Genomic DNA, 14,061 nt, shown 5'->3' with positions numbered 1-14,061 from the left:
GTGGGTAGAGGTCTATATGAGTGGGTAGAGGTCTATATGAGTGGGTAGAGGTCTATATGAGTGGGTAGAGGCCTATGTGAGTGGATAGAGTCCTATATGAGTGGATAGAGTCCTATATGAGTGTGTAGAGTCCAGTATGAGTGAGTGGGTAGAGTTGTGTGTGAGTGGGTAGAGTCCTGTGTGTGTGTGTGTGTGTGTGTGTGTGTGGGTAGAGTCCAGTTAGAGTTTCAGTTAAAGTCAGAAGTTTTCATACACCTTAGCCAAATACATTTAAACTCAGTTTTTCACAATTCCTGACATTTAATCCTAGTAAGAATTCCCTGTTTTAGGTCAGTTAGGATCACCACTTTATTTTAAGAATGTGAAATGTCAGAATAATAGTAGTGGGAATGATTGATTTCAGCTTTTATTTCCCTTCATTCTTTTATTTTATGGTGGTTTTTGAGCAGTGGCTTCTTCTACATACACTCAATTAGTATTTGGTAGCATTGCCTTTAAATTGATTAACTTGGGTCAAACGTTTCGGGTAGTCTTCCACAAGATTCCCACAATAAGTTTTTCGGCCAATTCCTCCTGACAGAGCTGGTGTAACTGAGTCAGGTTTGTACGCCTCCTTGGTCACACGCTTTTTCAGATCTGACCACAAATTTCCTATAGCATTGAGGTCAGGGCTTTGTGATGACCACTCCAATACCTTGACTTTGTTGTTGTCCTTAAGCCATTTTGCCACAACTTTGTGACCAAGCTTTAACTTCTTATGGCTGCAGGGGCAGTATTGAGTAGCTTGGATGAAAGGTGCCCATAGTAAACTGCCTGCTCCTCAGTCCCAGTTGCTAATATATGCATATTATTATTGGTATTGGATAGAAAACACTCTGAAGTTTCTAAAACTGTTTGAATGATGTCTGTGAGTATAACAGAACTCATATGGCAKGCAAAAACCTGAGAAAAAATCCAAACAGGAAGTGGGAATTCTGAGGTTGGTCGATTTTCAACCAATTCCCTATTGAATACACAGTGGGATATGGATGAGTTTGCACTTCCTACGGCTTCCACTAGATGTCAACAGTCCGTAGAACCTTGTCTGATGGCTCCACTGTGAAGTGGGGCCGAAGGAGACAGGAATTAGTCAAGTCTATCATGACCTGACCATGCTCTGACCATGCGCGTTCACATGAGAGGGAGCWCTGTTCCATCGCACATCTGAAGTCAATGTAATTCTCCGGTTGGAACGTTACTGAAGATTTATGTTAAAAACATTCTAAAGATTGATTCAATACATCGTTTGACATGTTTCTAGTGACCGTTACGGAACTTTTTGACATTTCGTCTGCTTTTAGTGAACGCGCTTCTTGACTTTGGATTTGTTTACCAAACACGTAAACAAAATAGCTATTTGGACATAAATGATGGATATTACCGAACAAAACAAACATTTCTTGTAGAAGTGGGAGTCCTGGGAGTGCATTCCGACAAAGATTAGCAAAGGTAAGTGAAGATTTATAATGCTTTTTATGAGTTTTGTTGACTGCACAATTTGGCGGGTTAACTGTATGGCTTCCTTTTGTGGCTGAACGCTGTTCTCAGATTATTGAATACTGTGCTTTTGCCATAAAGCTTTTTGAAATCTGACACAGCGGTTGCATTAAGAACAAGTGTATCTTTAATTCTATGTAAAACATGTATCTTTCATCAAAGTTTATGATGAGTATTTATGTTATTTGACGTGGCCCTCTGCAATTTCTCTGGATATTTTGGAGGCATTTCTGAACATGGCGCCAATGTAAACTGAGGTTTTTGGATATAAATATGACTAATATGGATATAAACTTTATCGAACAAAACATATATCTATTGTGTAACATAAAGTCCTATGAGTGTCATCTGATGAAGATCATCAAAGGTTAGTGATTAATTCTATCTCTATATCTGCTTTTTGTGACTCCTGTCTTTGGCTGGAAAAATGACTGTGTTTTTCTGTGATTTTGCGGTGACCTAACATAATCGTTTGTGGTGCTTTCGCTGTAAAGCATATTTGAAATCCGACACTTTGGTGGGATTAACAACAAGATTACCTTTAAAATGGTATAAAACACATGTATGTTTGAGGAATTTTAACTATGAGATTTCTGTTGTTTGAATTTGGCGGGATTGCAGCCATAAGAAGTTTTAACTTCCTGACTGATGTCTTGCGATGTTGCTTCAATATATCCACATCATTTTCCTCCTCATGAAGCCATCTATTTTGTTGAATTGCACCAGTCCCTCCTGCAGCAAAGCACCCCCACAACACGATGCTGCCACCCCCGTGGTTCACGGTTGGGATGGTGTTCTTAGGCTTGCAAGCCTCCCCCTTTTTCCTCCAAACATAACAATGGTCATTATGGCCAAACAGTTTTATTTTTGTTTCATCAGACCAGAGGACGTTTCTCCAAAAAGTACAATCTTTGTCCCCATGTGAAGTTGCAAACCGTAGTCTGGCGGTTTTGGAGCAGTGGCTTCCTCCTTGCTGAGCGGCCTTTCAGGTTATGTCGATATAGGACTCGTTTTACTATGGATATAGATACATTTGTACATGTTTCCCCCAGCATCTTCACAAGGTCCTTTGCTGTTGTTCTGGGATTGTATGTTCATCTCTAGGAGAYAGAACACGCCTCCTTCCTGAGCGGTARGACGGCTGTGTGGTCCCATGGTGTTYATACTTGCGTACTATTGTTTGTACAGATGAACGTGGTACCTTCAGGCGTTTGGAAATTGCTCCCAAGGATGAACCAGACTTGTGGAGGTTTACACATTTTTTTCTGAGGTCTTGGCTGATTTATTTAGATTTTCCCATGATGTCAAGCAAAAAGGCACTGAGTTTGAAGGTAGGCCTTGAAATATATCCACAGGTACACCTCCAATTGACTCAAATTATGTCAATTAGCTTATCAGAAGCTTCTAAAGCCATGACATAATTTTCTGGAATTTTCCAAGCTGTTTAAAGGCACAGTCAACTTAGTGTATGTAAACTTCTGACCCACTGGAATTGTGATACAGTGAAATAATCTATCTGTAAACAATTGTTGGAAAAATGACTTGTGTCATGCACAAAGTAGAAGTCCTAACCAACTTGCCAAAACTATAGTTTGTAAACAAGAAATTTGTGGAGTGGTTGAAAAACGAGTTTTAATGACTCCAACCTAAGTGCATGTAAACTTCTGACTTCAACAGTATACACACACCATTTCTTAAAGGAAAGAGGAATAAATACACAGTGAGCAATGACAGCTTTGCTATATACACGTGGGGTACCAGTACTGAGTCAATGATAGCTTTGCTATATACACGCGGGGTACCAGTACTGAGTCAATGATAGCTTTGCTATATACACGCGGGGTACAGTACTGAAGTCAATGATAGCTTGGCTATATATGTTTTATTTTATGTAACCTTTATTTTAACGGGCTGCTAGTAGTGAGTCGATGTGCAGGGGTACGAGGTCATTGAGGTAGCTATGTACATATAGGTAGGGGTAAAGTGACTAGGCAACAGGATAGATAATTAACAGTAGCATTAGCGTATGTGATGAGTGTGAATGTGTGTGTGGTAATTGTATGTGTGTGTGTGTGTGTGTGGGGGTAGAGTCCAGTGTGTGTACAAAAATAGTTAGGGCAAAAAGGGTAAATACAGATAGTCCGGGTAGCTATATGGAGAGAACAGTCTATGACAATTTTTAGGGCCTTCCTCTTACCCCGCCTGGTATAGAGGTCCTGGATGGCAGGGAGTTCGACCCCAGTGGTGTACTGGGCCACACTCACCACCCTCTGTAGTGCCTTGTGGACAGATGCCTTGCAGTTGCCGTACCAAGTGGTGATGCAGCCAGTCAATACGCTCTCATTGGTGCAGCTGTAGAACATTTTGAGGATCGGAGGGTCCATGCTAAATCTTTTCAGCCTCCTGAGGGGGAAGAGGCGTTGTTGTGCCCTCTTCACGCCTGTGTTAGTGTGTGTAGACCATGTTAATTCCTTAGTGATGTGGACACCGAGGAACTTGAGATCTTGACCCGGTCCACTACAGACCCGTCCATGTGGATGAGAACAAGTGACTGGCAACAAGCCAGGGGCTGGTCCCAGCTTTATTTCACTACCTGGGGAGTAGGGACCCTTAGTGCAATACACTACACTACACTACACTACAATAGCAGTCTTCACACATCGGCATCAACAGAGGTAAAACAGTCAAACTCTTCATTGGATTATAAAGTATACTTCTTTAATCAATGTTTAGACTGGGTCAATTACTATAACAGGGATCGCTTTAATAATCCATATGTGCAGAAAGGACGGACCTTCATGACCTCGACCTGCAGGTCCTCATGGAGCATGGGGGTCACCCTCACTGCGTCCAGCATCTGACTCAACAGCTGCCTCTCCAGAGCCTCCGTCTCCAAGCTCACAAACCTGTCCTCAGACAGCATCTTCTACAGTCAAACCAGGAGGAGTGGGATGGAGACCAGTACAACATGGAGGAGAGAGACAAGACACAGGGAGAGAGTGGGACAATTCAATACACAGTCCAAATATTATAATACTATGTAGAACATCAGAATCCAGGGCAACAAAGAATAATTCAAATCAAAACTCACTGAAGGTTAATGGGTTGCGTCTACAGCAGTAATGCTTGTAATTAACCTACATTTCCTCTTACACTGAACAAAAATATAAACGCAACATGTTGGTCCCATGTTTCATGAGCTGAAATAAAAGATCCCAGAAATGTTCTATACGCACAAAAAACTTCTCTCAAATTTTGTGCACACATTTGTTTACATACCTGTTAGTGAGCATTTCTCCTTTGTCAAGATAATCCATCCACCTGACAGGTGTGGCATATCAAAAAGCTGATTAAACAGCATGATCATTACACAGGTGCACTTTGTGCTGGGGACAATTGAAAATGTGCAGTTCTGTCACACAACGCCACAGATGTCTCAAGTTTTGAGAGAGCGTACAATAGGCATGCTGACTGCAGGAATGTCCAACCGAGCTGTTGCCAGAGAATTGAATGTTAATTTCTCTACCATAAGCTGCCTCCAACGTTGTTTTAGAGAATTTGGCAGTACGTCCAACTGGCCTCACAACCGCAGACTACGTGTATGGCGTTGTGTGGGTGAACGGTTTGCTGATGTCAATGTTGTGAACATAACCCCACTGCCACCATGGGGCAAGGGTATGGGCAGGCATAAGTATGGGAAACGAACACAATTACATTTTATTGAGGGCAATTTAAATGCACAGAGATACTGTGACGAGATCCTGAGGCCTATTTTGAGGACATTTTTTTTTAAAGGTATCTGTGACCAACAGATGCATATCTGTATTCCCTGTCATTTGAAATCCATAGATTAGGCCATAATGAATGTATTTCAATTGACTGATTATATGAACTGTAACTCAGTAAAATCTTTGAAATTGTTGCATCTATAATTTTGTTCAGTATAGAATGTAATGTACATTCACAAATGCATGGCTAGTCAAAGCAATGACCTTTTCCTGGTTCAACCACCGCTGCTGTTTTGTACAGGTCATTGTTGCTGCATGCATGGCTGCTGGACTGTACCTGCATTCCTGTGAGGGCAGTCTGGGCCAGCTTCCTGTTCTTGGACTCCAGTGCCAGCTGAAGAGGGCGAAGGCATCTTTCTCTGCAGAGACAAACATAGAATTAAGCTACAGAGAGAAAATAAAAAAACTAAATGGGTCAAAGTTTTCATATTTAAACTGGACAAGGTTGGTTTGATGGCAATCTGACAATGATTWCCTGTGGGGCTTTCCAGAAAGAGATTACAGCTAACATGTTCACATCCCATGAAAACAAATCAGGAGCAAAAGCAAGCATGATAGTTTCACCTACACCATGTTTCAGGGGACAGGCTATGAATATAATATTATACATAATGATATAATCACAACAGCCTACAACACGAGACATCTCATCTCGATCTGTCTGAAATCAAGGCCACAAATCCACAACACAACCCCTAGTATTAATGGCATTTTAAATCCTACGTGTTGGGAGAATTCTTGTTGCTGGATGCACTCAAAATGATATGGCTTATCTTCCTGCCATGTTTTTTCCCCAAAAACATTGCAGGAAGGAAGAAAGATTTCCTGAGAAGGAAGGAAAAACAGGAATTGAGGACGCCAGCCTTGCCCTTTTTAACCAACTTGAATGACATTTAGAAATGGCTACAGAGAGCGTGTTAAACAGAACGTGAAGTATTATAAGAAAGTTCTCTATAGTCCACAGTATCAATCTCATGCGTCATGCTGACCCTAACAACACTCCCCGTCTCATCGAATCAAAGTTTATTGGTCACATTTACAGGACAGGGGGTAAACGGTACAGTGAAATCCCTACACGAGCTCTCTTCAACAGTGCAATACACATTTATCAAAACAATTCACAATAAGTATCCTGCCATGTATAAAGGAACTTATTAGCATTCCATATCTAACTTCATCCCAACCTTTTCATTAGTCAACATTTTGAACATTAATATGACAAATTCAGCATTAACTATATAACTCTAACGAGAAAGAGTATGAGACTGTATTACTGGATGCACTTCAATTTATCATAACCACATAAAAACACCATTATCAGTCATCTACAATCCCAATGTATTTCCAAGTATGCACTAAGCCTATCTGAGAAGGTCCAACTCCATGGTTTACTGGTATCAGGGATGGAAATATATTTCCCTTTGAAGCTGCTCATGGCCTGTCATGGCTATACTGTGTCAATGTGAATATCTAATGTTGATGCAGTGTAGGAGTTGTGCAACCACTGGTCAGTGTGCAGGTCACTGAGCCTGAAAACCCACTGTATATCAATGTATTATTCATGCCTGAGGCTGAGACTAATCATACCTGCTGTTAACTATTCATGTGATTGATGTTAGGGAAGTAAGTTTCACCCATTGATTCAATGGCATGACAGTTTAAGATGAGTGTTTCAAAGAGGGCATAGTCAGATCATTGATAGAAGCTAACTGAGCTGACTGACTGAAGCAGGCTATTTGAATTAAAGGGATGAGGTTAAACCTAAAAAAAGAACTCAATGGGGTCCAGCAATTGGACTCTTATAAAAGTCATGTAATAGTCTACAACTGTCAGTCTAACATCACAGGACAAGGCAATGAAAAGGTCTACATAACCAGATAGCATTCCAAATAACAGGACAGCAGGCGGAATATGATTAAATGGAGACAGACTGAGGTGATGTATCACCAGCCTACAGATCCAGCCCCAACACCAACCTCCAGCTCCACATTCAACACCATCCTCCAGCTCCACATCTAACACCATCCTCCAGCTCCACATCCAACACCAGCCTCCAGCTCCACATCCAACACCTGCCTCCAGCTCCACATCCAACACCTGCCTCCAGCTCCACATCCAACACCCTCCTCCATGCTCCACATCAACACCAGCCTCCAGCTCCACATCCAACACCAGCCTCCAGCTCCACATCCAACACCAGCCTCCAGCTCCACATCCAACACCAGCCTCCATGAGACCGCTCATTTAGCCGGAGGGAATAACTGATACCGCAGAGAAAGAGAGGCTAACTCAGTGTAGCGTGGATTAATTCAGTCCCAGCATGTGACAGCATGTTTTGCTGCCAGAAATGTCACTGAGGGAAGCAAAGGGAGGACATGCAGAGGTGTGGGTCTCTGCGGTTGCTGAGCTGGCAGAGAGGGAGGGAATTTGTGGGTCCTGGGCAGAGAATGTTTGGAGAATTCAACTGTGGAATAAGTCATTTGGAACACACTAACAATTGTCGAAACAAGAGCAAGAGTGAAAAAAGAAAACAGTAACTACTCATGTTAGAGGTTATTGGCAAAACTATAATACGCAGACTAAACCAACACAGACTAAATCATTAACTCTGGAATTTTATCAGCTTTGAAGAAAGGTGCAAATGTTTAACTAATTTAGAGCGCTATCATTCTCACAGTTTTTCCAATGATTAATCAAGTTCTTCACACTGCCTTCTTGCCAGCACAGCAAGTGTTCTTGGGTGCGTGTGTGTGCACGTGTCCCCATGGCTGTGTGTGTGCTCATGTGTGGGTGAGGGAGTGGTAGGACTGTGGAGAGTGAAACATCACAACAATCACGCTGATTCATAATGAAGTAGAACCTCAACACACACAAACACGCCTGGAAGTCAAATGTGACCCGTTTCAGGAAACTAGGCGCATGTTGCAAGTCACTACTTCACAGGAGAGCCATTTGAACGTAATTTTTTTGGCAGAAATGCCTTCTGGAACATTTGAACTTTGATGTGCCTTAATAACGAACTTGTATGCTATCTGTAAATACGAATACATTTGTTAAATTATGAGCCTAGTTGGTTTAGCCACAGAAAAAGCCTTGAACCTTCCCGCTAGCCATGATTGGCTGGGATAATGAGTGGGCTGGACATGCCGAGAGATGAGTTTCAGATTGGTCTGCGGTGTAGCATCTTCTATCTTACTCTGAAAATGAATCAGACGATGAGGAAATCCCTGATTTAGGTTAAAACTATTTAATTGAAGACATTGTAGGAGTCTTCTGATGACAGTGATGTGGAAGAAACATCAAACAGAGTTGTCACGGAAGAAGTTGACCAAGTTTTGAAATCAGTGGAATGTCTGGTAGAAGCAGAGTATGATAAGGAGATTAATATAATTCTGACGTTTGATTGCAAATGCAGAGGGAGTCAGAAAGAGAACACAGAAGGCTGTTGTATAAAACACCTGTCTCCGGATTTCATCTTCAAACTAAGGGCAACCATTGCATCCGTGACAGAGAGGGAGAAAGATATCATGATTCTTATGGCATTGCACACGGTCAGTGTGAACCAGAGTGACTTGACACAACGGGCCAAAAAAGCTATACAAACAAAACGGAAACGACACAGGACATCTTATTTAATGAAAGTGGTTGCAGTCTGCCGTGAAGCATTCATCCATATATACAGGTAAGAGTCTAGGAACAGTTTCAGATATTATACGTTTCTAATTTTGTCAGAAAGTTGTTTTCATTGCAAGTTAAAGCTTACTGTTAGCTAGCTAGCTGACGTTAGATGGCTGGCTTGCTAGCTAACATTGTGTATGATCTGTGTGTATCTCAGAATGCGATTTTGCATTGCTAGTTATAACCTAATGTTAGCTCGCGAACATTGAACCTATTTGGTTAACTTTAGCTAGCTATGACGATCGGTTGGTATTGCTAGTACTCGATGGATTGGGATTATGGTTGTTTAGATAGCATTATGGTTGTTTAGATAGCATATCTAAACAAAAAACTCACTTCGCCAAATGATTACATGACCCATCAAGTTAGCCAGGTGTGTCTGAAGGTGATTATGGCTATCTATTGTATAATAATGCAAAAATATTTGTATCTGGAATTTGTCTTTCAGCATCAGTAAAACTCACCTGACCTCTGTGCTGGCATATTACTACTTTACCAAATGAGGAGAGTTACAAACTACACACCAGTCAGAGTTACACTTAAACTACATCTTTATTAATAATAATAAGCTTTGCAATAGCATTTTACTTTCAATGATGCGCTATCTCTAATGAACCATTGAAAGTGTCAACAGAAAAGTACAAAGATCTTTTATAGCTAAGATACACCCCTCTCAACTTACATGACGAATCACAGATCTTAGGAACTGTTCACAAAGAAATACTTTTTCTTGAGAACGGAGTATCCCTTAGCCAGATAACATTCACTATTAATTATCGTTGAGTTTGGTCCCTCAGACGAGGTTCTAATCTCGTTCCTGGTTCTTCATAGTACAAAAACACCAACTCATCCAATGGCATATATCAACTCTAGATACCATCTCAAGTAAATCCCCTCTTGACCCCACTCCTGGACAAGCTCACTGAGGGGAGTGAGCCTCTAGGTCATACACTATCCCAGGATAAGTGTAAGATCAGAGAGGACATACAATGTTTCCAGACACTGCCATACACCTCCCCCAATGGGAAAAGGAGGGAGTGACTGGCGCACAGACATTGTGGAGACAAGTAATTGGTTCCCCATTAATCACGCCATCCCTTCGCATGGTTTAACTTCTCTAGGATAGGGGGCAGCATTTTCRSGTTTGGATGAAAAGCATACCCAAATTCAACTGCCAGCTACTCATCCCCAGAAGATAAGATATGCATATTGTTAGTATTTGGATAGAAAACACTCTGAAGTTTCTAAAACTGGTTGAATCATGTCTGTGAGTATAACAGAACTTATTTAGCAGGCGAAACGCCGAGGACAAACCRTTCAGATTTTTTTTTAAATTTTTAGGTCACTTTTCAATGGATTTTCATTGGGTATACAGATTTCTAATTGACCTTCTTGCAATTCCTACCGCTTCCACTGGATGTCAACAGTCTTTAAAAATTAATTGAGGGTATTTCCTTTGTGTAATGAAGAAGTACAGCCATTTTGAATCAGGGTCACTTGAAGTGTCCTGTTAGATAGAGGCGCATGACCAGAAAGCATGCTACAGATTGTTTTAATCCTTTATTGAACACAGATCATCCCGTCTTCAATTGTATYGATTATTTACGTTAAMAAATACCTAAAGTTGTATTACAAAAGTAGTTTGAAATTTTTTGGCAAAGTTTACAGGTAACTTTTGAGATATTTTGTAGTCATGTTTCACGAGTTGGAACCGGTGTTTTTCTGGATCAAACGCGCCAAATAAATGGACATTTTGGATATATATTGACGGAATTAATCGAACAAAAGGACCATTTGTGATGTTTATGGGACATATTGGAGTGCCACCAACAGAAGCTCGTCAAAGGTAAAGCATGAATTATATTTTTATTTCTACGTTTTGTGTCGCACCTGCAGGGTTGAAATATGCTTATCTCTCTTTGTTTACAATGGTGCTAACTCAGATAATAGCATAGTTTGCTTTCGCCGAAAAGCCTATTTGAATTCTGACATGTTGGCTGGATTCACAACCAGTGTAGCTTTAATTTGGTATCTTTCATGTGTGATTTCACGAAAGTTWGATTTTTATAGTATTTTATTTGAATTTGGCGCGCTGCATTTTCTCTGGCTTTTGGCCAAGTGAGACAGTAGCGTCCCGCCTAAACTCAGATTTTTGGATATAAATATGAACTTTACCGAACAAAACATACATGTATTGTGTAACATGAAGTCCTATGAGTGTCATCTGATGAAGATCAAAGGTTAGTGATTAATTTTAACTCTATTTATGCTTTTTGTTACTCCTCTCTTTGGCTACTCCTCTCATATATGCATAGTCACTTTAACCATATATACATGTACATACTACCTCAATCAGCCTGACTAACCGGTATCTGTATGTAGCCTCGCTACTTGTATAGCTTCGCTACTGTATATAGCCTGTCTTTTTTTTTTTTACCTACCTATTGTTCACCTAATACCTTTTTTGCACTATTGGTTAGAGCCTGTAAGTAAGCATTTCACTGTTGTATTCGGCGCACGTGACAAACTTTGATTTGTCGTTCCACCGCTATAAATGCTGTGAATAACATGTGTAAACTAATGCTCGTGTGCTCTCCATTAGAAATGCCTGTAGCAGCATCCCCACCAAATCCTGCTGCTGAGGATGAACCACTGTCTACAGACCCTGCTGACTGGCCTTCTGTTCTGACTGACAGAATTCAGACACAACTAGTTTGCAGAGGACCAAGTGAGGTACCACCTAATTGTTTCCCCAAGGAATGAGAGTGATGGAAGAAGTTGCCACCACCAGTATTTCAGGAAGACCTTGGTGAGTGGTGAAAAAAAATCCCTAGAAGTTGGTTGGTGTATTCTGAAAGAAACAACAGCCTCTTCTGCTGCAAATTATCTTCTAAGAATAAAATGTATTTAGCAAACTCAGGACTGACAGACTGGAAACATGCAAGTTCTTTGCTGACTTCACATGACAGCAGTCCTGAACACCAAAACTGCATGAAAACATGGAAAGAACTGGCAATGAGGATCAAAAAAGGGGAAACTATTGATAAGCATGAGATGGCACTTATGGAGGCTGAGAGGATAAGATGGAGGTGTCGACACGTCTGACTTTTATTGTGCAGTCTCCGGCAATTAGAAATCGGGCACTGAGGGGACACACAGAAACACTGTCCTCTCCATCAAATGGAAATATCCTCAGAGTTTGAACTGATGGCACAATTTGATCCAGTCGTAAAAGAGCACCTCAACCGTGTCCAAAAAGGGACCTTGAGTCACACCACCAGCTACCTGGCCACCAAATAAAGAATGAACTCATTGATTTGTTGAGCAGCAAGGTCATTTCAATAATAGTGAGTGACATCAAGCTGGGAAAAAATATTCTCTATCATTCTAGATTGCACCTCAGATGTCAGCCACACTGAACAGTTTTCAGTTGTGATTAGAATTGTCACTGAAGGAGGAGCCCCACAAAGGAACATGTTATGGGGGTTTTGAAGGCAGAGTCCACAGGCCAACATTTGGCATCCCTGATTCTCAAAACAAATTCAGAGGACAGTCAGTCTTATGATAAAGTGGCCAACATGAGAGGCAAAAACAAATGTGTCCAAGCCAGACTGCTGGAAATAAATACAAGAGCTCTATTTGTGCCATGTGGGGCTCACACATTGAACCTGGTTGTGGCTGATGCTGCTAAAAGTTCTGTCGATGCCACAGGTTACTTTGGCATCTTACACAAACTGTACACCTTGTTCTCAGCCTCCACACAGCGATGGGCCATCCTGAAAAAACATGTGGACATCACTTTGAAGATGTGGACTGAGACAAGGTGGGAGAGTAAAGTTAAGAGTGTCGAGCCACTGAGGTATCAGACAGCAGCGGTGAGAGGCACTGATTGAGGTGAGGGATCAAACCAAAGACCCTGTGATAAAGMCTGAGGCCCAGTCCTTGTCAGAGGTGGGCTCATACCGCTTCAGCATCTGTACAGTGGTGTGGTATGACATCTGGAGCCAGATCCAACATGTGAGCAAGCTGATGCAGTCTCCCAGTAYGCATGTGGATGTTGCAGTCAGCCTTCTCAGAAAGACAGAGAGGTCTCAGCAACTAGAGGGTAACAGGCTTTATGACYGCACAAACGTCAGTCAAGGATATTTGCGAGAGTATGAAGGTAGAGGCCGTTCTACAACAAAAAGGGCCGAGGTCCACAAAGCGGCACTTTTCATACAAATCATTTGATGAGTCTTTGAGTGATGCCCTGAAGAAGCTGGAGGTGATATTTTTCAACGTCGTTGTTGATGCTGCAACCTCAGCCTTTCAGGAAAGATTTTCCACATTGGAAAATGTGGGAGAGAAGTTTGGAGTGCTGTCAACCTTCCAACGTCTCTCAAATGAGGAGCTGACAGAACAATGTGAGGCCCTTAGTATGACACTGCACTATAAAGAACAYTCAGACTTGGATGGCAGAGAGCTTGCACAGGAACTGAAGAACTTGCCTGACTTGCCATCAAAGACCATGAGCCTGCTTGAGCTGCTGAAATTTATACACGAAAGGGAGCTCTCAGAAATGTATCCAAATTTGTGGACAGCTCTCAGAATTTGTCTTACTCTTCCAGTGACCGTAGCTGAAGCTCAAAAAGCTCAACGCCTTAGTGGCCTTGCTGTTATCAGTATTATCCATGCAATTGCTGGGCAGATTTCTTATGATGATGTAATTAATGACTTTGCATCAAGGAAGGAAAGAAAGGTCAGGGTTTAGATGGCAGATGTGCAATTTAGTTTGTGTTTCTTGTTTGAAGTGCAATAGTGTAAACTCAGGTTCTCTTCTCTATAAGTGTGTTATCTATTTGTGCAATTTAGTTTTATCTGTTTTCTGTTAGCAATAGGGTAATAATTTGTATCTTATTTGTATTTATATACTACAATTTGTTTCCATTTGTCTTTGTTACATTTACATTTAAGCCATTTAGCAGACGCTCTTATCCAGAGCGACTTACAAATTGGTGCATTCACCTTATGATATCCAGTGGAACAACCACTTTACAATAGTGCATCTAACTCTTTTAAG

General features: G+C 41.3%; 1 protein-coding gene and 1 long non-coding RNA gene across 5 annotated transcripts in view; one reads left to right on the top strand and one right to left on the bottom strand.

The window, feature by feature from the left end:
• LOC139029190 (uncharacterized) overlaps positions 1 to 14,061 on the top strand; it is a 980,011-nt gene that overhangs the window by 950,330 nt on the left and 15,620 nt on the right. The window lies entirely within an intron of this gene.
• Positions 2,740 to 14,061, bottom strand: part of LOC111978036 (brefeldin A-inhibited guanine nucleotide-exchange protein 3-like) — a 12,858-nt gene continuing 1,536 nt past the window's right edge. The window contains exons 2-3 of one of the 4 annotated variants that reach the window (XM_024007796.2): positions 5,602 to 5,683; positions 2,740 to 4,462 (exon numbers count right to left, since the gene is read on the bottom strand). In XM_024007796.2, coding sequence (XP_023863564.1) covers positions 4,283 to 4,462; positions 5,602 to 5,683 — 262 coding nt within the window. In that variant the 3' untranslated portion in view covers positions 2,740 to 4,282. The remainder of the gene's footprint in view (positions 4,463 to 5,601; positions 5,684 to 14,061) is intronic. The other 3 variants (XM_024007797.2, XR_002879099.2, XM_024007798.2) reach the window with 3 other exon arrangements.

Source organism: Salvelinus sp. IW2-2015, linkage group LG18, assembly GCF_002910315.2.
Source record: "Salvelinus sp. IW2-2015 linkage group LG18, ASM291031v2, whole genome shotgun sequence".
In the NCBI taxonomy this organism is placed as follows: domain Eukaryota; kingdom Metazoa; phylum Chordata; class Actinopteri; order Salmoniformes; family Salmonidae; genus Salvelinus; species Salvelinus sp. IW2-2015.
The sequence above is the reverse complement of the archived record's forward strand: the minus strand, read 5'-3'. Positions and strand labels throughout refer to the sequence as shown.